Raw genomic sequence first — 26,309 nt, forward strand, 5'->3', positions numbered from 1 at the left:
CCTCAGACTTAAGAGTCCGAGAAAGCAAATACTGTATGATTTCACTCATATGTGGAATTTAAGCAGCAAAACAGATGAACATAGGGGAAGGGAAGGAAAAATAAAATAAGATGAAAACTGAGAGGGAGGCAAACCATAAGAGACTCTTAATCATAGGAAATGAACTGAGGGTTGCTGGAGGGGTAGTGGGTGGGGGGATGGGGTCACTGGGTGACAGGCATTAAGGAGGGCACTTGATGTAATGAGCACTGGGTGTTCTATGCAACTGATGAATCACTAAACTCTACCTCTGAAACTAAAAACAAAAACAAAAACAGTTCAGACTTAATTGAACAGCAGTACTAACATGTTTCCTGGTTTAACTGTAAAAGACATGAAATATTTCCATGTACCTTCTGAATCTCTATTTAAAGGAACAGAGCTGTAATCACAGACCAAGAATAATTTGCTAAAATGTTCACTGCTCCCAAGTATTAGATATCTTAAGAATCAATGAAGAACTGACAATAATAGCTCGATTACAGGGAAGATGACGTTCTGGGCAAATATATCCTTTGTTTTACTAACTCTGGTGTTACTCTAAGTAGCTATGTGACACTGCCCAGGGCAAGGGCATTTTTTTTGCTTTGTCAACACCTCTGAAATTATTTTTTGCATGTGTCTTACTATCTTGTTGATCGCCTCCAAGTTTTTAGGAATATCAAGCTTTGCAATCCTATTTTAAGTAATAAAGAGTTCAGTCAATGTTTGGTGAATAATTAAATAGGGAGATAAATGTAGATACTAAGTTTCATACACGTTTTCCCTCAGATGGTAACTATAGTTTGAACACAAAGACATAGAAAAGTTTCAGAGGTGATTAACATATAAAATGTTGACTGCTCTGTCCATTTCTCTCATTCCTTGATTCTCCTGGGCAGAATTCTGATCACCTGTTTCTTAAATCAAAAAATTAAAAAAATAAACCATTACTTAACCAAATAATTAAAAAATAACCAAGAATTTCCTAAAAGTTCAATGTTAAAGCAAGTAAGTTGATTTTCCATTACCAATCAGCCAACCAGCCTACACCTACAGGGAAAAAGACAGCAACACAACAGTATAATTACATGAACAACAGTTTTGCATCCTTGATGCTTCAGAAGTTTTGATATCCTGAGTGACTTAATAAATGGGTATCCATGTATCACACATCAATCTCATTTTTAAGCTTCCAATGAAATTTTTGTCCAGAAAAAATGTTCCTTGAAACATTATTCACAAGAACCAAGATACAGAGACAACCAAAGTGTCCACAGGTAGATGGATAAGACAATATCGTGTGTGTGCGTGTGCATGCACACAACACATACGTACATGATGGAATAGTATTTGGCCATAAAAAGAAGGAAATCCTACCCTCTGTGACAACCTGGATGAACCAGCAGGTCATTATGTTAAGTGAAATAAATCAGATGCAGAAAGGCTGTGTGATCCCCTTTACACGTGGACTCTAAACCAGTCAAGCTCACAGAACCAGAGAGGAGAATGGTAGCTGCGGGCAGCTGGGAGGTGGGGAAATGAGAGGCTGATCAAATGACATGAACAAATTCTGGGATGTCATGTACAGCATGGTAATTACAGTTAATAATACTGTACTAAAACACTTGAAATTTGCTGAGAGTAAATCTTCTATGTTTCTACCACACACACAGTAAGTACGAGAGGTGCCAGACATGTTAACTTGATTGTGGTAAGCATTTTACAATGCCTCCATGTATTAAGTCGTCATGTTGTATGTCTAAAAAAATCAGGATGTACGCTCTCAATATAATTTTGGCATTCATTCATACTTCAAGAAAGCTGAAAAAGTTAATAAATTTTCATGAGTTTTAAAATCTCATAAAATAAACGATTTATAAGTGACTTTATAATTTGGACACTTTTTTCCCTCAGTTGTGTCATAGGCAGTTCAAGTAAGACTTTGTGATAGAAGGAATTCAATACTATTTAAAAATGTCTTCTAAGGTAGAACACATAATTTTGCAAATATCTACAGTCCATATTTTACATCTGAAATATTCTATTCTACAGTTTGTCACAAACTTTTATTCCTCAAGCCTTCCATTAATTGAGATTCCTAACAGCTAGGGCTGATTTTTTAAATGTTGCAGTTTCTAAAACTTATTTTCATGAACCTTTTCTTCTAAATGTCTTTGACCCTAGGCGGTATATTTGGTAAATTTTTTAAAATGTATTTGTAATAGGAACTTTAATTTCTTTACAACAACTTTAAAGTATACTTGTATGAACGTTGCTATCTATCTGTCCTAGATTATAAATCTTGAGGTAATGTCTGTGCATATTTTCAATATATTTCTAATAGCACATAGCAGAATATCAAATATTAATGTTATAAAATGAACACACAAAAAGCCTCTATATTTAAAGCCTCTGTACTCCTAGCTATAGATTTCATACCAATGTGAGCTGAATTTAAATTCTGTTAAAAAATTCAACATACCAATAATTAAGCATAAGAATATTAATATTTATGGGTTTGTTCATATAGAACAGGTTCTACATCCAAAACACCCATATCAAATAAACAACAAAAAGTTAAAAATACACTTTTTGGTTGTATTTTCCACAGGGTTTCAGGGCACATGCACCTCTAAAATGGAAAGAGAGTTGGCTAACACTTGGGACTCTATTTTTAAAATAACATTCTTAGATAAAATAAGACAGCACTCATCATAAGAGGACAAGTGAGAATACAGTCAAGGGTGTTACAGTGAGCTTTTCCTAGAAATCCCAGGATAGAGCAACTAAGTTTCAACAGTTTTCAAGCTGCCACTCTGGCACTGTTTGCAAACAAAAGAATTCCGATGGGTACTGCTTCATGAAGGTCCAAGCAAATTCCAAATGATAACAACCTGGTTGTTACCGTACAAACGGTACACGTTATAAACCCAGATTTAAGGGGTTAAATTATTTTGTTGATTTTTTTTTTTTAAGCTATCACTGAAACCATGAGAAGGACCTAAATGATGGGTACTGAGGCATCAGGTCTTTGACTGAAATAACGAGAGTTTAGGTTCACACATACTCTCCAACAGGTATAACAGATAACAGAGTTTAACAAATACTTTCTGAGAGTATTTGGATTTCGAATATTGTTCTTTCTGTATCCATAGCAACATGCATAATCTTTCTTTTAAATGTCTTTATTAAAATATATAAGAACATCTTATTTTATTTTATTTTTTATTTATTTGAGAGAAAGAGACTGAAAGAGAGAGAGTGGAGAGTGAGCGCATATGCAGGGAGGAGGCGCAGACAGAGAGGGAGAGAGAATCTCCAGCAGACTCCCCTCTAAGCGCGGAGCCGGGCCCACGGGATCATGACCTGAGCCAAAATCAAGAGTCAGATGCCGAACCGGCTATACCCCAGGTGCCCGTGTAACATGCTAAAATGCAGACGCCGCCCATCCACATCCCTTATATTGACACATTTCCAAATGCCTTGCCTTACTCTCCTTCCACCTCTTCTTTCAAAAATTCTTCCTTTCTTTTTTGATCAGGATTTTATCTTTTAAACCCAAAGCCATTCCCATTAGTCCCTACTTAAAAATCTCAACAGCCCTCCTACAGTAGGAGTTCCCAAACTAAGGCATTGAATAGCTCCATTTGTGACTGTTTACCATATGTTTTTGTTTTCCTGTATTGTTATATAATACTTTCTGAAAATGAGCTTCCTTTTAAAACTGATACAAAGAAATTCTGTGCCTCTTCTGGCTTGTTTTTTCAGTCAGAAAAGAAGAGCTTAAGCAGAGTTAACAAAAGAGCCCCAAATCCCGTGCCACGATGCAGCTACAATGTCATATGCTGCAGACAGGTCCATATGAGGTCAGTTAGAGTTCGACTCCACAGTTGCTTTACTCTGTGACCAAAGCTAAGGGGACACCTTCTATTCTGGGACATTGCCAAGTTCACTCCAGAAGAAAAAGCGCACCTAACAAATCCTTTCCTTTAAAGCTTCAGATTACAAGTGGCCTGGGTTTGGTTCCACTCTCATTTCTTTGGCCAGAGCAAGTCATGTGGATAAGACTGAATGGGCCAGAAAAACCCAATCTCTCCCTAGCTACAGCAGCAGATATTTTGAACAATAATACAATCAACCACACTTGCCAGGAACAGAAGATAGTTATGTAAAGGAAACACAATGCTATTAATTCCTAGTTAGATAATGTTTCCTGCTAAGTGTTAAAATTACATTAGTGCCGACCGTTTCTTTTTTCTTTTCTCCTTTCTTCCTTTTTTCTTTTCCCTTTCCTTCCTTCCTTCTTCACTTTTTAACCTTTAGAGACTGGGCTTATTTCATTCAATGTAATTTGCTCACTCAACATAATTTGCTTTGATTTTCTCAATATATTAGGAATATTGGGAATAGAACTGTATCTCATTCTGTGATACCATGTCTTGTCCACAACAAGGTATCACATAAAGTCATTCACCTAAAATCATTGCCAGTATGCTTTCCACACCTATAAAACATACCTGCAAATATCAAATTAAAATTCTTAAATAAGGCTGACAGTTGGATTCATACTCACATTTCCAGTATCAACTCCAGTCATGCATTTTCCTTCCTCTTGTTCCCACTGTTCCCTCGACCCCTTTCTGATAAATCCCAACCTCCCCAGGCTCCATCTCTGCAGAAGCACATCTTCTGCTTAAATGCACCATTATTTGATGAACCGAGACTGGCCCTGTTATTTTACCAAGCACATGCAATTCAAGGCTGGGCCCTGCTCTTATCCTACAAGTCTCACAGTCTTCTTTAGTCTTTTTTTAGTGAGAAATAACTGACAGACTCCTTTTCAAATGAAATAGGAACTGAAGAAAAATTTTAAAAACATAAAAGGAATAAGGACGGGAGTAGAAATGTACAGTTGGGGCCAAGATGAAGTGTAGTCAAACACAGTAGGAGTATTACTACTTTGATAATACTGTGGAAACGTGTTTATTATTACAATTAAATGTTAACTAAGAAATTGTACAAATTAATGTGGAGGAGGAAGATAAATTATTCAGAAATGTTTTGCTTTTCTGATTTATATACTTTGTAACATAAACAGCATCATTCCATAATAAAGTCATTAAAGCCAAGAGAGACTGTTTCTGGGCATGGAAAAAAAAAAGAATCCAGAGGCATGTGCATTACTTATGGATAAATGAAACTTACAAATACATACTTAGAGCTATAGCTCTTACAGAGAGTATCTGCATAATGACTTCTATTCAAATAAAGACATGAAGGAAATTATAATTTAAAAAGCAAAATGAACTTTTGTTCCCTGAGCGCTTTCCGTAGAGTTCCAGAGGACGGGAATACAAATGGCGGCCTCCTGGTCTCCGGCCCGGAGGAGCCGAGAGCCCAGGGCCGCACTCCTCAGTGCGCACTCAGAGAACCGTGCCCAGTTACTCCCGTCTGCCTGACCTCCGGCCGCGCTCCGAGCTCACCGAGCCTGCGACCGGTTCAAGGTAACACGGAGCTGTGAGCTTACTGTCGGCTCTGTCTCTGTAGCCGGCTTTCCCGTTCCAATACCCGCAAGCTCTGCGACACTCAGACACCCCCGATCCTTCTGTGACCCTGCGGGACCTGAGGCCCCTGTCAAAAGACACAGGGTATCAGAATGGATAAAAAAACAAAACCCATCTATATGTTGCCTCCAAGAAACACATTTTAAGCCTGAAGACACCTCCAGATTTAAAGTGAGGGGGTGGAAAAGAATTTACCATGCTAATGGACATCAGAAGAAAGCAGGAGTGGCAATCCTTATATCAGATCAATTAGATTTTAAGCCAAAGACTATAATAAGAGATGAGGAAGGACACTATATCATACTCAAAGGGTCTGTCCAACAAGAAGATTTAACAATTTTAAATATCTATGCCCCCAATGTGGGAGCAGCCAACTATATAAACCAATTAATAACAAAATCAAAGAAACACATCAACAATAATACAATAATAGTAGGGGACTTTAACACTCCCCTCACTGAAATGGACAGGTCATCCAAGCAAAAGATCAGCAAGGAAATAAAGGCCTTAAACGACACACTGGACCAGATGGACATCACAGATATATTCAGAATATTTCATCCCAAAGCAACAGAATACACATTCTTCTCTAGTGCACATGGAACATTCTCCAGAATAGATCACATCCTCGGTCCTAAATCAGGACTCAACCGGTATCAAAAGATTGGGATCATTCCCTGCATATTTTCAGACCACAATGCTCTAAAGCTAGAACTCAACCACAAAAGGAAGTTTGGAAAGAACCCAAATACATGGAGACTAAACAGTATCCTTCTAAAGAATGAATGGGTTAACCGGGAAATTAAAGAAGAATTGAAAAAAATCATGGAAACAAATGATAATGAAAATACAACGGTTCAAAATCTGTGGGACACAACAAAGGCAGTCCTGAGAGGAAAATATATAGCGGTACAAGCCTTTCTCAAGAAACAAGAAAGGTCTCAGGTACACAAACTAACCCTACACCTAAAGGAGCTGGAGAAAGAACAAGAAAGAAACCCTAAGCCCAGCAGGAGAAGAGAAATCATAAAGATCAGAGCAGAAATCAATGAAATAGAAACCAAAAAAACAATAGAACAAATCAACGAAACTAGGAGCTGGTTCTTTGAAAGAATTAATCAAATTGATAAACCCCTGGCCAGACTTATCAAAAAGAAAAGAGAAAGGACCCAAATAAATAAAATCATGAATGAAAGAGGAGAGATCACAACTAACACCAAAGAAATACAAACTATTATAAGAACATACTATGAGCAACTCTACGGCAATAAATTTGACAATCTGGAAGAAATGGATGCATTCCTAGAAACATATAAACTACCACAACTGAACCAGGAAGAAACAGAAAGCCTGAACAGACCCATAACCAGTAAGGAGATTGAAACAGTCATTAAAAATCTCCAAACAAACAAAAGCCCAGGGCCAGACGGCTTCCCGGGGGAATTCTACCAAACATTTAAAGAAGAACTAATTCCTATTCTCCTGAAACTGTTCCAAAAAATAGAAATGGAAGGAAAACTTCCAAACTCATTTTATGAGGCCAGCATCACCTTGATCCCAAAACCAGACAAGGATCCCACCAAAAAAGAGAGCTATAGACCGATATCCTTGATGAACACAGATGCGAAAATACTCAACAAAATACTAGCCAATAGGATTCAACAGTACATTAAAAAGATTATTCACCACGACCAAGTGGGATTTATTCCAGGGCTGCAAGGTTGGTTCAACATCCGCAAATCAGTCAATGTGATACAACACATCAATAAAAGAAAGAACAAGAACCATATGATACTCTCAATAGATGCTGAAAAAGCATTTGACAAAGTACAACATCCCTTCCTGATCAAAACTCTTCAAAGTGTAGGGATAGAGGGCACATACCTCAATATCATCAAAGCCATCTATGAAAAACCCACCGCAAATATCATTCTCAATGGAGAAAAACTGAAAGCTTTTCCGCTAAGGTCAGGAACACGGCAGGGATGTCCATTATCACCACTGCTATTCAACATCGTACTAGAGGTCCTAGCCTCAGCAATCAGACAACAAAAGGAAATTAAAGGCATCCAAATCGGCAAAGAAGAAGTCAAATTATCACTCTTCGCAGATGATATGATACTATATGTGGAAAACCCAAAAGACTCCACTCCAAAACTGCTAGAACTTATACAGGAATTCAGTAAAGTGTCAGGATATAAAATCAATGCACAGAAATCAGTTGCATTTCTCTACACCAACAGCAAGACAGAAGAAAGAGATATTAAGGAGTCAATCCCATTTACAATTGCATCCAAAACCACAAGATACCTAGGAATAAACCTAACCAAAGAGACACAGAATCTATACTCAGAAAACTATAAAGTACTCATGAAAGAAATTGAGGAAGACACAAAGAAATGGAAAAATGTTCCATGCTCCTGGATTGGAAGAATAAATATTGTGAAAATGTCTATGCTACCTAAAGCAATCTACACATTTAATGCAATTCCTATCAAAGTACCATCCATCTTTTTCAAAGAAATGGAACAAATAATGCTAAAATTTATATGGAACCAGAAAAGACCTCGAATAGCCAAAGGGATATTGAAAAAGAAAGCCAACGTTGGTGGCATCAGAATTCCGGACTTCAGGCTCTATTACAAAGCTGTCATCATCAAGACAGCATGGTACTGGCACAAAAACAGACACATAGATCAATGGAACAGAATAGAGAGCCCAGAAATAGACCCTCAAATCTATGGTCAACTAATCTTCGACAAAGCAGGAAAGAATGTCCAATGGAAAAAAGACAGCCTTTTCAATAAATGGTGCTGGGAAAATTGGACAGCCACATGCAGAAAAATGAAATTGGAGCATTCCCTTACACCACACACAAAAATAGACTCAAAATGGATGAAGGACCTCAATGTACGAAAGGAATCCATCAAAATCCTTGAGGAGAACACGGGCAGCAACCTCTTCGACCTCTGCCGCAGCAACATCTTCCTAGGAACAACGCAAAAGGCAAGGAAAGCAAGGGAAAAAATGAACTACTGGGATTTCATCAAGATCAAAAGCTTTTGCACAGCAAAGGAAACAGTTAACAAAATCAAAAGACAACTGACAGAATGGGAGAAGATATTTGCAAACGACATATCAGATAAAGGACTAGTGTCCAGAATCTATAAAGAACTTAGCAAACTCAACACCCAAAGAACAAATAATCCAATCAAGAAATGGGCAGAGGACATGAACAGACATTTCTGCAAAGAAGACATCCAGATGGCCAACAGACACATGAAAAAGTGCTCCATATCACTCGGCATCAGGGAAATACAAATCAAAACCACAATGCGATATCACCTCACACCAGTCAGAATGGCTAAAATCAACAAGTCAGGAAATGACAGATGCTGGCGAGGATGCGGAGAAAGGGGAACCCTCCTACACTGTTGGTGGGAATGCAAGCTGGTGCAGCCACTCTGGAAAACAGCATGGAGGTTCCTCAAAATGTTGAAAATAGAACTGCCCTATGACCCAGCAATTGCACTATTGGGTATTTACCCTAAAGATACAAATGTAGTGATCCAAAGGGGCACATGCACCCGAATGTTTATAGCAGCAATGTCCACAATAGCCAAACTATGGAAAGAACCTAGATGTCCATCAACAGATGAATGGATCAAGAAGATGTGGTATATATACACAATGGAATACTATGCAGCCATCAAAAGAAATGAAATCTTGCCATTTGCGACAACATGGATGGAACTAGAGCGTATCATGCTTAGTGAAATAAGTCCAGCAGAGAAAGACAACTATCATATGATCTCCCTGATATGAGGAAGTGGTGATGCAACATGGGGGCTTAAGTGGGTAGGAGAAGAATCAATGAAACAAGATGGGATTGGGAGGGAGACAAACCATAAGTGACTCTTAATCTCACAAAACAAACTGAGGGTTGCTGGGGGGAGGGGGTTTGGGAGAAGGGGGTGGGGTTGTGGACATTGGGGAGGGTATGTGCTTTGGTGAGTGCTGTGAAGTGTGTAAACCTGGTGATTCACAGACCTGTACCCCTGGGGATAAAAATATATGTTTATAAAAAATAAAAAATTAAAGTCTAAAAAAAAAAAAAGCAAAATGAATTAAAATATTTTATATTAGATTCTCTACTTCCCTGTCTAAAATGTATGCTAAGAAAAATTAATTTTGAACTATATTATTATTAATTTACAAGTATAGCTTGAGGATTTTAAATTCTTAATATGAATAACAGTGAAATAAGTCAAGCAGAGAGACAGTCAATTATCATATGGTTTCACTTACTTGTGGAGCACAAGGAATAACACAGAGGACATTGGGTGAAGGAGAGGAGAAGTGAGTTGGGGGAAATCAGAGGGGGAGACGAACCCTGAAAGACTGTAGACTCTGAGAAACAAACCAAGGGTTTTGGAGGGGAGGGAGTGGGGGGGTTGGGTGAGCCTGGTGGTGGGTATTATGGAGGGCACGTATTGCATGGAGCACTGGGTGTGGTGCATAACAATGAATTTTGGAACACTGACAAAAATAAAAATTGAAAAAAATGAATAACAATAAAATTTCAACCCTATATGTGAATATATTAAGATATTGATATAGTTTGTTAATTATAAAATAAATTTCTTTTTCTAAATATGAAATGGACATATATCTTTAAAAAAAGGTAATAAAGGGAAAATCCTGTTTTTAGACAGTTGGCCCGGTTTCATAATACACTTAATCTTATACAGTCACCATAAATACCTTGCTTCCCTTGCATACCAGTGGATATTCTGAGGATGTGTGAATATTTCTTCCAATAATTTTTACTAAGTATTTTTCATATATCATGACTACATACAATACATAGTATGCATATACTTGAAGGACATGATTAAGTTTTATTTTTCAAACTTTTTTAGTGTGTCAATTAGTACCAGGTATATATAGCATTGTTAATTAAAACTGCATCACTATTTTTCTTTTAGAGAATCTTTCTTGGAAATAAGTATGAATGTAGAAGATTTCACTGAAGTTGGAACACTTCTCAAATGGAACTGCAGTACTTTCAAATCCTTATTTTCCAGTGATGGCAGCCTTTCCACTTTGTCATTTAACAGTTACTGTTCAATGTCTGAATGTACAAGGCACCAAGGAATTAAAAACTGCATGAGGAAATGACATAGTAGATAAAGGACTAGTATCCAAAAATCTATAAAGAACTTACTAAACTCAACTTCCAAAGAACAAACAATCCAATCAAGAAATGGGCAGATGGCATGAACAGACATTCCTGCAAATAGGATACTCAGATGGTCAACAGACAAATGAAAAAGTGCTCCACATCACTCAGCATCATGGAAATACAAATCAAAGCCACAGTGAAATACCACGTCACACCAGTCAGAATGGCTAACATTAACAAGTCCGGAAACAACAGGTGCTGGCAAGGATGCGGAGAAAGGGGAACCCTCCTACACTGCTGGGGTATGCAAGCTGGTGCAACCACTCTGGAAAACAGCATGCAGGTTCCTCAAAAAGTTGAAAATAGAGCTACCCTATGACCCAACAATTGCACTACTGGGTATTTATCCTAACGATACAAATGTAGTGATCTGAAGGGGCATGTGTACCCCAATGTTCATAGCAGCAGTGTCCACAACAGCCAAACTACAGAAAGAACCTAGATGTCCATCAACAGATGAATGGATAAAGAAGAGGTGGTGTGTGTATGTGTATAAATATATATATATACACACATACATATACAATGGAATACTATGCAGCCATCAAAAGAAATGATATCTTGCCATTTGAAACAATGTGGATGGAACTAGAGGGTATTTATGCTGAGTGTAATAGGTTAATCAGAGAAAAGACAATTATCATATGATTGCTCTGATATGAGGAATTTGAGAGGCAAGGTGGGGGCTGTGGGCAGCAGGGAAGTAAAAAATGAAACAAGATGGGATTGGGAGGGAGACAAACCATAAGAGACTCAATCTCACAAAACAAACAGGGTTGCTGGGAGGTGGGGGGGGGTAGGGAGAGGGTAGCTGGGTTATGAACATTGGGGAGGATATGTGCTATGGTGAGTGCTGTGAATTGTGTAGCCTGATGAGTCATAGCCCCGTACCCCTGGGGCAAATAATACATTATATGTTAATAAAAAAGCAAGGAAATGGTAAAAAAAAACAAAAAAGAAAAAAGAAAAAACAAACAAACAAAAACCTGCATGAGGGTGCCTAGATGGTTTAAGTCCCTTCAGCGTCTGTCTTTAGCTCAGGTCATGATCTCACGCTCCCTGCTCACTGGGGAATCTGCTTCTCCCTTTCCCTTGACTCTCCCTACCTCCACGCGTGCTCGTGCTCTCTCTCAAACAAATAAATAAATACCTTTAAACAGTGCATGATCCAGACATTGGAATTTATAATCTAGAAGCAAAGATACATCCAAACCCAAATCACTGTCAAAGGAGACTGTGATAGGAGACTTATCATACAAGTCAGCATGGAAGTGTTAAGAAGCAAACAAGGCTTAGAACAAGGATTGCTGCCTGGGGCTAATCAGAGAGACTGCAAGGGGGAAAAGTGACATTTGCTCTGGGCAGAAACTAATGGTTAAAAGTCAGGAAGAAGAGGGAGAAGAAGGGTAAATTCTACGCAGAAAGCATAGCAAGGGGAAAGGCGCAGAGGTGGGAAATTACAACGGTCTCGGGGTGACAGCAAGGGGTTTAGGCTGACAGGACTCGTGTGTGGGAGAGGAGTGGGACGCAGAGAAGATAGTGCAGCTTGGAGAAAAATCTCTCTGCTGAATGAATACAACAGACCCGGCATTCAGCCTGAGTTAGAACAATGAACTGCCAAATAGGGCCTCTATCTAGCTATTTTAGTGTGCTAATTACAGAGAGAAAATGTTGTTATTATAGGAAACAAATACTGAATCAGCACATTAAGAAAGTTTGCCTCATTAGCAATACTTTTAAAGAGTCAGGATGTTTGAAGCTCCGGAATAGATTATTTATGGCTTTGTGGCGTAGAGAGCCAGGAGGCAGCGAGGTGGATGAGGAGGCACATAACTAAATAGAAAGGATTTTCATGGGCTCACCTGTTAGGAAGTGCTTATTTTTATCTAGAAATGTGTTACTGACCAATCTAAGAAAAAAAAAAGTACAGGATATTTACCACTAATATTTATACAAGATATTACATTTAAAAGTGTCTTCGGATACATCTTATATAATCTTCGTAAAAACCATATTGCTCAAAACAACAAGTGTATTATTCCCATCATATAGAAGAGAAATGGGGCTCAGGGTGACCCAGATGGGCCAAGTGCCATTTCCAAACAAGGTAAATGATAATCAAGGCTGAAATTTGAATCTACCTGACTCTAAGATGTATATCTTGTATCTGTGTATCTGTGTATCCTGCGTATCTTCCTACAACAACTGTTGCCCCCTAAAAGGGGTGGACTTACCGGCCTTTGACATGGAGAGTGTCACTGAGACCCTCTTACGCATCACTGTCTTCCTCTGTATAATGGGAATGAAAATTACGCTTCACAGAGATGTTGAGGTGGTTTTGGGAAGTTGTTTTTTTTTGTAAATTCTAGAAAGCTGTCCATTTTATCAGTTTTCTAATGCTTTGGATATTATTCCTAGTGTTCTCATAATTTTTAAATGTTTTACTGTCTGTTGTTATATGCCCTTTTTTTTCATTCTACTATCTGTGCCTTTTCTCTCCTCAACCAACAATGCCAGAGATTTCTCCATTATATTGATCTTCTCTAAGAACCAACTTTTAATTTCTGGACTTTCCTACTATTTTTTTGTTTTCCATTATTTTTCTTTCCATCCTCTGCCTACTCTACAGGCTATTTCTCTGCTCTAGTTCTAACTCCTTGCAGATTTTTTTTTATTTATTACTTTTAATGTCCTATTTTCCATTATGAAGAAATTGTTATGATTTCTTCTTAAGCCATTAATTTTAAGGTAATATTTTTAAAGTTTCCGAACTAAAGTAGAAGAGGTAATACATATTTTTCTATTGTGTTGCAGTATTACTGTATTTTGTTTAGAAAAGATATTTTGCATAATATCAATTATGTGGATTTACTTAGAATTTATTAGAATATATATACACTTATACATATTCATTGAGTTTACTTTTTGTGCTTGAATATGATAAATCTTCAGAAGTATTCAATGTCTGCTTGGAAATAATAAAATTCTCTATAAGTAAGTTTTATAATTTCACTTACATAAAGTTTATTAGATAAGTTTTCCAAATTCTCTGATCTCTACTTTTTGTCTTCTTGCCTTGCACTTACCTAATTTTTTTCACTGTATTTCCAACCTTTCTATGATTATCTCTTATAAACAACATTACAACTGTATATAAAAGAAATCCAGTATGAAGATATTTGTCTTTAGTAGGTATGTTTAATAGGTTTATTATTACTGTAATAATTGCATTTAAAATTCAATTTTGATTTTTTTATTGATTTCTCTTAACCATAGTTTCTTCCATAGTATTCCCCTTTTCCTGCCTTACTAGTTTCTCTTTTTTTTTTCCTTCCACCAGTACATATTTTTAAGAGATTACATTGACATTTTAAAAACAGATTTATTTATTTGGGGGGCAGAGGGCACATGTGTCTGTGAGTGGGGGGAGGGGAAGAGGGAGAGAATCTTCAAGCAGATACCCCGAGTGTGAAGCCCAATGTGGGGTTTGATCCCACTACTCTGAGATCGTGACCTGAACCAAAGCTGAGTCAGAAGCTTAACTGACTGAACCACCCAGGTAACCTACACTCACATTTTTAACCCCTATAATTACCAAGTTGAAAAACTAATTATAATCTCCCATTTCCTTCTGGAAACAAACAAAGGATGTATGCTTTTGTCTAAAAATTCTCATTCTGTGTTATTTATCCCTTCTATGTTATTTATCCAGAATTTTAGCTTTTGAAGGTCTATTTTTATGTTTAGCAAAATTTGCTTAAGTATAACATTTGTTATACATGTGTATACATACACAGATACATGCACATATACACACACACTACACAAACCATAAGTGTACAACTTTCAGTATAATTGACAAAATTATACTATTTCCTTTACTTGTTTCAAACATATTTTAAAGTCTCTTTCATATATTTTTTGCAATGGAAGTTTGTGTAGATAATTCATTCCTCACTCTGTCATACTTGTGGCTTCCCTCCCTCATTACTAATGTTAATAGTTTTCATTACATTAAGACAATTTCGGACCGTCCTCTCACATTTACTGAGTTGCCTTCCGTGGAAGTCTCACATGTCCCGAGTCCTGACAACTACATGTTTATTTCCGAAGTGGCTTTATGGATTATCTCCAGTTTGGGACACACTTTTTTTTAGTGTTCACATTTCTCAATTTATGGTTTCCATGTCACAAAGGCACTGTGACATTAGAACCCGTACTTAGCCATAGTAATGGCTTCTGGCTTTCCTTTCCTATGTGTGACACTATTTCTACTATAGGTCCTAAGTGCATAACAGAGACGTTTACAGCTTTCTCAGACCAGCCTGGCAGTCTTTCTTGCCGCTATTCAGAGCCAATAGAGCCCTGCACAGCTCCAGAGAGAAAGCATGGAGCTCTATCTCCCTTAGCATTTAAAATACTAGCTTCTCCCTTCCTTCTCCTAATGTCCTCCATGCTATTCCTTATGCTGCACAAATAAGTGAAACTGTATGATAATTAACTTTCTCTGCTTGACTTATTTCATTAGCATAATCTCCTCCAGTTCCATCCATGTTGATACAAAAGTTGGGTATTCATCCTTTCTGATGGAGGCAAAATACCCCATTGTATGTATGGACCATATCTTCCTTATCCATTCATCTGTTGAAGGGCATCTCAGATCTTTCCACAGTTTGGTATTGTGGACATTGCTGCTATGAACATTGGGGTGCATATGGCCCCCCCCTTTTTTTTTTACCACATCTTTATCTTTGGGGTAAATACCCAGTAGTACAATTGCTAGGTCAGTGAAGGGGGTGAAAACTGGAGGGGAGATGAACCATGAGAGACTATGGACTCTGGGAAACAAACTGAGGGTTTTAGAGGGGAGGCGGGTAAGAGGATGGGGTAAGCAGGTGATCCGTATTAAGTAGGGCATGTATTGCATGGAGCACTGGGTGTTATATGCAAACAATGAATCATGGAACAGTATCTCAAAAACTGATGATGTGCTCTATGTTGACTAACATAATAAAACAAAACAAATTAAAACAAAAACGAAAAACACTAGCTTCTCACTCTTAAGGCCTGCTTCACTTCTGATACTCTCTGGGCTCCTAGATTTCCATGTGGCTCACTGTTCTTTTTTTTTTTTTTAAGATTTTATTTATTTATTAGAGAGAGAGAGATCACAAGTAGGCAGACAGGCAGGCAGAGAGAGAGGGGGAAGCAGGTTCCCTGCCTAGCAGAGAGCCTGATGCAGGGCTCGATCCCAGGAACTTAGATCATGACCTGAGCCAAAGGCAGAGGCTTAACCCACTGAGCCACCCAGGCTCTGTAGGAGTCCCTTGGCTCACTGTTCATGCTCTCATTTGTGGCATCTGGGAATTCTCCTCAAACTTAGCTGTGCATTAAACTTGTATTTGCATGTGTAGAGCATGCGTATGGAATGTATAAGGGCTGACAGGCAGGGGAGCAGGTTTTCCATCAACACAGTGTAGTACATTTTCTAAAAGTATGCTAAATGATTTTTTTTAAGATTTTATTTATTTGACAGAGATCACAAGTAGGCAGAGAGGCAGGCAGAGAGAGAGGGAAGCAGGTTTCCTGCTGAGCAGAGAGCCCAATGCAGGGCTCAAGCCCAGGACCCTGAGATCATGACCAGAGCTGAAGGCAGAGGCTTTAACCCATTGAGCCACCCAGGTGCCCCCTAAATAATGTTTTAATGGGGTTTCCTTTTTTATATTTAAATTTGGTAAGGTGCATATAACATAAAATTTAGCATCTTAATTCACCATTTTAAATTGGAAAGTTTAGTGGTGTTACGTATATTCACACTGATATAAGATGCCATCTCCAAAACCCCTTTCATTTTGCAGCTGAAACTCCATACCCATTAAACAACTCTCTATTCCCCACTTCCCCCAACCTGTGCCAGTGATCACTCTTCTGTCTTTATAAATTTGACTATTCTACGTACCTCATGTTAGTGGAGGCATGTGTTATTTGTTTTTTTGTGACTGGCTCATTTCACTTATCATCATGTCTTCAAACAAGATTCATCTATGTTGTAATATGTCCAGCATTTCTTAAGTCTGAATAACATATCTATATCTATATATAGATCTATCTATCTATATCTATAGATATCTTTATCTATATCTATATATCTATATGTCTATACCACACTTTCTTTATCCTCACTTCTGTCAATTCACACTTGGGTTGCTTCCACCTTTTGGGTATTAGGAATAATGCTGCTATGGCCATAGGCATTCAAATACTTCTTCAGGACCTAGACATCAAGTCTTTAGGATATATACTCAGAAATGAAATTGTTTGATGATATGTAATTCTGTTGTAAAATTCTGTGAAATCACCACACTCTCTCCCATAGTGGCTGCACCACCTTACATTTCCATCAACAGTGCACACACAGTATCCAATTTCTCCACAATAACTGTTATAAATATATTGATAACAGTGACCACCTTAATGGGTATGAGATGGTGTCTCATTCTAATTTTGATTTGCATTTCCCTAACGATTAGTGAAATGCAGTTTTTCACATGCTTGTATGCTTGTTGGCCAACTGTGCATCTTCTTTAGAGAACTGATTTTTAGAAAAAAACTTTCCACTGAAATTTAAAAAAATAGATACTAGAATAGCATGCCAATTGACTTAATGTTTTTTTTTTCCAATTTATTACAGTTGGTTATGTAAGCGAATAGTTTCCATTACGTTGAGGCAAAGTCAACATTTGGTCTCCGTCATGACTGGTATTACCATTCCACCTGGTGTCTTTTCAGGAAACAGCTATAGTGAGAAATCAGGATATATGCCTCTGAATTTCCCCAAAACTTGACCCTGAAATATCTATTAACAGTATATCTCATATGTGAGTCCAAAATAATGGTAGATTGTACCCTGAGAATTCTACTCCAAGTAACTGTATAAAACCTATCAACCAACAAAAATACAGTGAATGCTAGTTTACCTTTAAATGGAAAATCTGTTGTAGGGCATTTTTCATGGCAAATACATTCTGCCTTTTTTTTTTCCACTTCTTTCTAACACAGATTGAAGCTCTCAACCACAGTGGCTAAGCTGGAGGAGGCCCGTTACTCAGCACAGAGAAGAGTGAGAAAAATTGTCTTTTTTTGAAGGGGAGTGGTAAAGAGTTTGAAATTATCCTAAGAATATTCTACAAACATAAAAGTTCTCTGTGTATTTTGTTTAGTTCTTTGTGCTTTTCCCTAAGTATGCCTCACTTTTCTCTAGCAGTGACTACACACTCAAGGAAAATGGTCTAAACATATAAATAAAATATAAGAATAAGCTAACATAAAAAGTAACAGACATTTCTATTAAAAGGTTGTACTATCTGTTATTTAGAAACAGTAAGAACAAAATGTCTAATTTTACTGTTCCCTTATCATTAGTATACCTTTCTTTCTTTTTTTTTTTTTTTAAATTTGACAGAGAGAGAGATCATAAGTAGACAGAGAAGCAGGCAGAGAGAGCAAAGCAGGCTCCCTGCTGAGCAGAAGCCCTATGCGGGGCTCGATCCCAGGACCCTGAGATCACAACCTGAGCTGAAGGCAGAGACTTAACCCACTGAGCCACCCAAGCGCCCCCTCTAGTATACATTTCTAATAAGTTTTTAAGTTAATTCTGTGAAGTACATAAAACTACATGTACAGACTCCATGACATATTCATAATTCTAGACAAGTAAACTTTCAGTTTTTATCTACTGAAAAAAAGAACCATAAGCATTAAAACTGTAAAGCATTACATTCAGAAATATTTAATCAATTAACTCATTAATGAAGCTTTGCTGATGAAAATTATACACTGGTTGTTTTTAAAAGAAGCTCTTTCAAATTTTCATTTTAAGTAGTAACTGCGCTTTTTATGTATTTCTTTGAAATTGTATATTTGTTTATTTATTTATTTTTAAGATTTTATTTACTTATTTGACAGAGATCACAAGTAGGCAGAGAGGCAGGCAGAGAGAGAGGAGGAAGCAGACTCCCTGCCGAGCAGAGAGCCTGATGTGGGGCTCGATCCCAGGACCAGGATCATGACCTGAGCCAAAGGCACTGAGCTACCCAGGTGCCCCTGTAATTGTATATTTAAAATGTTGTTTGGATTTTCGGTCAAAGACCCCATAATTTATTTCTAGTTCTTTGCAGTAATTCCCTAATAAAATGGTTAGTGACAATAGCATAATGATTAATAATGTTATACATTACAGCTTCTAGGAGATACAAGTAATTAACAGATTTCATTGCCTTCATCAGTTCTATGAGGCAGACAGAATGAGAGAATATTATTCCTTTCATGGGAATTTAGAATACATAAGAGTTTAATGGTATATCAAATAATATTTACATATTTCCTGTGTCCATGGATATGAGTAGGAGTTCATAAATGTGGGGAATATTTATTCTATACAGTATTTCATTTATGTGCCTACTAACAAACCAATGTAATCTGTCAGAAAGATAAAAGTTTATTGCTTCCTAGACTGGTTACATCTCAATGATCACCAAATTTAATCATTACTTTGCTTAATTGTACTAAACTCTCGGAATGTACTCAAAGAAAACAATAGTTGCATGAAAGAATTTAAAGTGGTATTAATTTATTTTGACTTGAAAATTTCCTTTTACTTAAGTTTCTGAGTTTGAACATTACCAGTTAATAGGCAATGGGAGAACTGCTTTGGAAATATGTAGGAACCTCTTTCTCAAGAGCTAACCTTCTATACTCTAGGACAGGATTGGGTCTGGATCTGAATTTCCTAAAGACTAGGCTTGAAAGCTTTCTTCCTTAAGTTTGTGAAACATACAATGTTTTGCAATGTTTTGTGCTGCCTTTATCAGGTCATGCTGCAAAGTAATATAGCTGTGAAAAGCAGTTTAAAAGAATTGCAGCCATTGATTATAAATGCACTCACTCTGTAAGTTTAAAAATAAAACTTACTCTTTGGCTTTGCAAAAGCTTATTATTTTGGTGTAGGTCCCAATAGTTTATTTTTGCTTTTGTTCCCCTTGCTTGAGAAGACATATCCATAAATATTGCTAAGGCTGATGTCAGATTATGGTCTATGGTTTCTTCTAGTTATTTTATGGCTTCAGGTCTCATATTTAGGTCTTTAATCCATTTGGAGTTTATTTTTTGTGTGTGGCGTATGAAAGTGGTCCAGTTACATTCTTTTCCATGTAGCTGTCCAGTTTTCCCAACACCACTCATTGAAGAGACTCCTTTCCCCACAGTACATTCTTGCCTCCGTTGTCATACATTAATCAACCATAAAAACATGGGGCTATTTCTGGACTCTATTATGTTCCATTGATCTATGTGTCTATTTTTGTGCCACACTGTTTTGATTACTACAGCTTTGTAATTATACCTTCCAACCTGGGATTGTGATAACTCCAGCTATGCTCATTTTTCTCAAGATTGCTTTGACTCTTAGAAGTCTTCTGTGATTCCACATAAATTTTAGGATTATTTGTCTAGTTCTGTGAAAAATGCAACTGGTATTTTAATAGAGATTGCATTGAATCTGTAGATTGCTTTGGATAGTATGGACTGTTTAAAGACATTAATTCTTTCGATCTGTAAGCATAACGTAACTTCCTTTTTGTCTATATCATCTTTTCTCAGTTTTCAGAGTACAGGTCTTTCATCTCCTTGTTTAAAATTTATTTTAAGGTTTTTAATTTTTTTGAGGCAACTGTAAATAGAACTGTTTTCCTTTCTTTCTGCTACTTTGTTATTAGTGTATAAAAAAGCAATAGATTTCAGTATATTAATTTTGTATGATGCAACTTCACTGAATTCATTCATCAGTTTTAGTAGTTTTTTTTGGTGGAGAGTTTAGGGTTTCTATATAGTATCATGACACCTACAAATGATGGCAGTTTTCTTCCTCACCAATTTGGATGTCTTTTATTTCTTTTTCTTGTCTGACTGCTGCAATTAGGATTTCTAGTTCGGTGTTGAATAAAAGTAGTGAGAGTGAACATCCTTGTCTTGCTCCTGATCTTAGACGAAAAGCTTTCAGTTTTCAACACTGAGTATGATGTTATCTCTGGGTTTTTCATATGTAGACTTTATTTAGTTTGAGGTATGTTCCCTTTAAACCCACTTTGTCTAAAGTTTTTATCATGAACAAATGCACTTTGTCAATTTTTTTCCTGCATCTATTGAAATAATCATATGGTTTCTATCCTTCCTCTAGTTAATGTGATGTATCACAATGAATGGTTTAGAGCACTGAACTATGCTTGCGTCCTTGGGATAAAAGCTTTTCCATAGCAAAGGAAACCATCCACGAAGCAAAAAGGCAATCTAGTGAAAGGGGGCAGACATCTGCAAATGATACACCTGATAAAGGGTTAACATCCATGACACATAAAGAACTTACACAACTCAACACCAAAAACCAATCTGAAGTTAAAAACAAAAATGGGACAAGCACCTACACAGACATTTTTTCCAAAAAGACATCCAGATGGCCGACAGACATGAAAAGATGCTCAATATCAATAATCTTCAGGGAAATGCTAATCCAACCCACAATGAGATAGTATCTCACACCTGTGAGATGGCTAGTATGAAAAAAACAAGATATAGCAAGTACTGATGAAGACGTGGAGAAAAAGGAACCATCGTGCCCTGTTTGCAGGAACGGAAATTGGTGCAGCCCACTATGAAAAACATGGAGTTTCCTCAAAAAACTAAAATAGTTGATCCAGTTATTCCTCTACAAGATAAGCACCCAAAGAAAACAAAAACACTAATTTGAAAAGATAGATATATGCACCCATATGTTTATAGCAGCATTATTTACAATAGTCAAGATATGGAAGCAGCCTCAGTGTCCAAAATAGTTGATTGGATGAAGACAGGGCATACACGCGACAATGATATACTCCTCAGACATAAAAAAATGAGATCTTGCCATTTGTGACAACATGGATGGACCACATCGGTATTACACTAAGTGATCTCAGTCAGAGAAAGACAAATACCATATGATTTCACAAATGCAGAATCTAAAAACCAACAAATGAACAAACTAACAAAAAACCGATTCTTAAATACAGAGAACAAACTGGTGGTTCCCTGAGGGGAGGTTGGCCGATGGCTGAAGGAAATATGTGAATAGGATTAAAAGGTATAAACTTCAGTTATAAAATCACACAGATGAAAGGTATAGCATAGGGAATATAATCAATAATAAAACAAGATCTCGTTCTGAAATTCTATTTTGTGTTCTTATGGTGTATAAGAGGTGACATACCTGCCCCAGGCTGCCTCATTTGTAGATGCCTTATTAACTGGAACACAGGAGGAGTCAATGACAGTTGATTTGTTCATCTTGTAGCAGAAACCACAATCTGGATCCAACATACATTCGTTACAGTAACTGTAAAATAAGAAGAGTTACATCATGTTAGAGACAACTGGTATTCCACATTTTCCACAGTGCTTTGCAGGGAGCTTGGGGTCATGGCACTCATATTAGCCATAGCAAAGGCTATGCTGAGCCTGCTGGGAGCTGGCAAGTCTCCCCTACCCGTCCCTCCCCTGGCTACAGCAACAGCAGAAACTGCTCTGAGATGGAGGGAGGCTTGGATCTAAGACACTGGGTGTAAAAGACCCCAAGCCGCCCCTCAGCAAATCAACATTTGCTTTTCTAAGCCACTGAGCTTTGTTATCAAAGCATGGACTGGCCTACTGTGACCCAGCAGAGTGGTTCCAAATTGTATCATAGCATTTATTTTTCTTAACTGTCTTCATCATGCACCGTAGCTTTTAAAACTGGAAAATATACAATACATATTCTGAAATAGAAAATTTCAAAGAAAAATATTACACCTGAATAAAAAAGTTAAAAACAAAAATACCACCACTCCAATAATGGTCACTATTAACATCTTGGTAGGACATCTGTATTATTAAATCTACACTGAGTATCAACTATATGCTATGTTTAGTTTAAATAAGTTGGCATAGGAAAAAAGGCTAACTTTTCTCTAAGTTAATTATATCTACTGGCTGGATCATAGAGTCATAATCAATTAATCGTTGCTCAGATAACAGCAGTGTTCTAACTGCTGAAAACGCTAAAGAGGCGAAATCCTTTAGAGGGCAGGGTTTTCCAACTAAAGTCTACAAAGTACTTGTAAATGTGTTTTCTTGCTGTCAAACTCATTTGCCAGACAATTCTGGAGTACCTCAAACACGGCAGGGACACACACAGGGCACTGCAGACACTAAGATGAACAGAAAAATTCCCTGCTCTTGGGTAGATAAAAGGCAAGGACAGAAACAGATATACAAATAAATAATGGCAATGTAATAGAAATTAGTGTGAACCACTCTAAGGACAGAGGCCTGTTCATTTGCCTATAAGAGCTGGGGATGGTTTGGGAGGAGATATTTGACACAAATCATAAAAGAAATTTACCAGGCAAAGAGGTAGAGGGCAGGGCATTTCAGAGGACTGTGTATTCAAAAAGTAAGGATCAGTCAGCACTGACCTATTATTGACTGTGTACAAGTAATTACACAACGGGGCGTGGGCGAGAAACAGGGTAAGTACTACGGCCAGGCATCCAAAAAAGAGGTGAATCCTCAAAAGCAGAATACTTCTTTGATTAATTTAGCTAAATGGGAAAACACTGGCATTGTTCAAACACAAGACGATCATTTCAGCCTCCTTCTGTAAACTTTCTCTCTGCAAACAGCCATCCTTAATTTTAAATGAGACTTCAGACCCCTTGAGGCATAGCTTGGAGATACTGCGTATTCAGTTCCAGACCGCTGCAATGAAGCAAGTATCACAATAAATGTTTTTGGTTTCCTGATGCATATAAAAGTCATGTTTACACTATATTGTAGTCTACTGCGGGTGCAACAGCATTATATTAAAAAAAAAAAACCCAATGTACATATCTTAATTTAAAAATACTTGATTGCTAAAAAATGCTACCATCACCTGGACGCTCACCAAGTCATAATCACTGATCACAGATCACCCTAACAAACAGTAATGAAAAGTTTGAAATCTTGTGAGATTTACTAAAACATGACAGATACAAAGTGAGCAAATGCTACTGGAAAAATAGTGCTGACAGCCTTGCTTGATGTGCCGCTGCTGCAAAACTCCAATTCGTAAAAAAACACAATATTCTGTGAAATGCAGTAAAGCGAATCACAGCGAAATGAGGTATGCCTATACTGAAGGCAAAAGAGAGGCCTTCGACCTCCTACTGAAAGGTCCACATACTTCAGAGAGGTGATACAGCATTGTAAACATAAAAAGGTCCACACCCTTGATAAGCAAAATAACAGGACAGGAAGCGTTGGAAGTACTGAGGGCTTCTGGCTTTCACAACTAGACAGGGCTAACTTGGAAGGGAAGGGAATTCCTATAAGTACTCTGTTGGTTTCTTCCACCCACGTGAGACAGAATCTAACAGTCCTGATGTTTCCGGTGGCTTTAAAAGATACTTATTTGGAAAAGGTCAACTCATCCAACTGTAGAGAAATGACTCTATTTCTTTAAAAATAAGTAATTCCTATAACAGGCCAAGAAAAGGCAATGATGAAGGCCAACAGTTACCAAGAACCTACCACATGTGCACATCAAACATCATGAGGTGTCTTTGATAATGGTGATAATGGTTCCCTCCTCCATCACTCATTCATTCATTTCACTCTGACCACATCCTTCCGTGTTCTTCGGCTTGATTATAAATGATCCCACCTCTAGATCGTTCCTGGTGATTCATTCAGTTCAAGTATTTTCCACTTACTGTGTGCTAGGCACTATTCTGGGGTTGGGCCACTTCAGTAAACAGGACAAACTCCCCGCCCTCATGGAGCTATCTGTTAGATCTCCTGGTGACTCTGGTTCCTTGACTCCTCTACTTGCTCCCTATTCATTAGCTTTTTACTTTGTTTAGTTCCATCCTTATCTAGTTTATGGACCACGGACTAGCATTTCAACAACCTAAATTTCCTTGCCCATTTATCTTTCATCTCACCCGATTTGCAAAAATCCTAGCCATATGTGAGTGTAAACACTTGCCTTTTCTATGCCTCCCCCACAGACCCAAATGCAGCTGAGGGAATCACACAACAGGGCAGATAAGTAGTTCTCTCTAATACCCTTCTACCAGCCTCCAAAGGATTCCCAATGGGCTGACATTACTAATAATTTTCTCTAGTCAACTCCATACATGGACTTTTCCAACCACATTATACAGGGACTGTTCTTCAAATCTCCAATGCCTTGTCCTTTTAGTCACTTCATATCCAGCTTCACCTCAAGTCCACCTTCACATAGAAAACAGACGGAAGTGGTATATATACTCTTCTTATACTCTTATTGCAAACACAGAAACAATCACACTTTCCTCTGCGCCAGTTACGAGAAATTGTTGTTGTTCTCTATCTGGGCTTTCATCCCATTCCATCTCCTTAGCCCATTTCAGACCCTTTTGATTACTGCTCCTTCTTTCTCTTACATGTCTACTGTGTTAAGGTGGAAGATTAGCTTTTTGATTTGATATCTTTCTGCCTTTTTGCTGTAGGAAGTTATAGCTATGAATTTCCCTCTGAACACTGCTATACTTCCATACCATATTTGGAAGGTTTGGACTTCATTTTCATTCATCTCAAAGGATTTTCTAATTTTCCTTGTGACTCCTTTGACCCCCCTGGATTGAGAAGTGTTATTTAATTTTCATATATTCATGAGTTTCTCAAAATTTTTTCTGTTAGCGATTTCCTATTTCACTCCATTGTTAGTGGAAAACACATTCTTAGTATAATTTCAGACCATTTAAAATTTATTGAGGCTTTTCCTGTGACCTGGCATATTATCTATCCTGGAGGATGCTCCTTGCACACTGAAGGAGTGTATATTCTATTGGTAGTGGAGTATTCTTGAAATGTCTGTTAGATATGGATGGTTTGTAGTCACTACACTAATTTGGGGGGGTGTTTCAGATTCTCTTTCTTCTTTTTTTTAAATTTAAATTTTAGTTTACATACTATGCAATATTGTTTTCAGGAGTAGAATTCAGTAATTCATCTCTACGTACAACACCGAATGCTTATCACAAGTGCCTCCTTAATACCCATCACTCACCTAGCCTATATACTTCACCCACCTCCCTCCATCAACCCTTAGTTTGTTCCCTATTTGTAATAGTCTCTCATGGTTTGTTTCCCTCCTCCCCCCCGATATGTTCATCAATTTTATTTCTTTCTTTAAAAATATAATTTATTTACTTACTTACTTAGCACAAACAGGAAGGGCAGAGGGAGAAAGAGAATCTCAAGAAGACATCGCACTGATCATGGAGCAAGGCTCGATCCCAGGACCCATGAGATCATGACCTGAGCCGAAACCAAGAATTGGATGCTTAACATACTGCACCCCCTCTATTTTATTTCTTAAGTTCCAC

General features: G+C 37.5%; 1 protein-coding gene across 1 annotated transcript in view; it reads right to left on the bottom strand.

The window, feature by feature from the left end:
• The window catches only part of SLC2A13 (solute carrier family 2 member 13), a 378,809-nt gene that overhangs the window by 59,082 nt on the left and 293,418 nt on the right, over window positions 1-26,309 (bottom strand). The window contains exon 7 of the mRNA XM_059402898.1: window positions 22,130-22,255. Within this exon, the coding sequence (XP_059258881.1) occupies window positions 22,130-22,255 (126 nt within the window). The remainder of the gene's footprint in view (window positions 1-22,129; window positions 22,256-26,309) is intronic.

The sequence above is a fragment of the Mustela nigripes genome, chromosome 6, assembly GCF_022355385.1.
Source record: "Mustela nigripes isolate SB6536 chromosome 6, MUSNIG.SB6536, whole genome shotgun sequence".
Classification (NCBI taxonomy): domain Eukaryota; kingdom Metazoa; phylum Chordata; class Mammalia; order Carnivora; family Mustelidae; genus Mustela; species Mustela nigripes.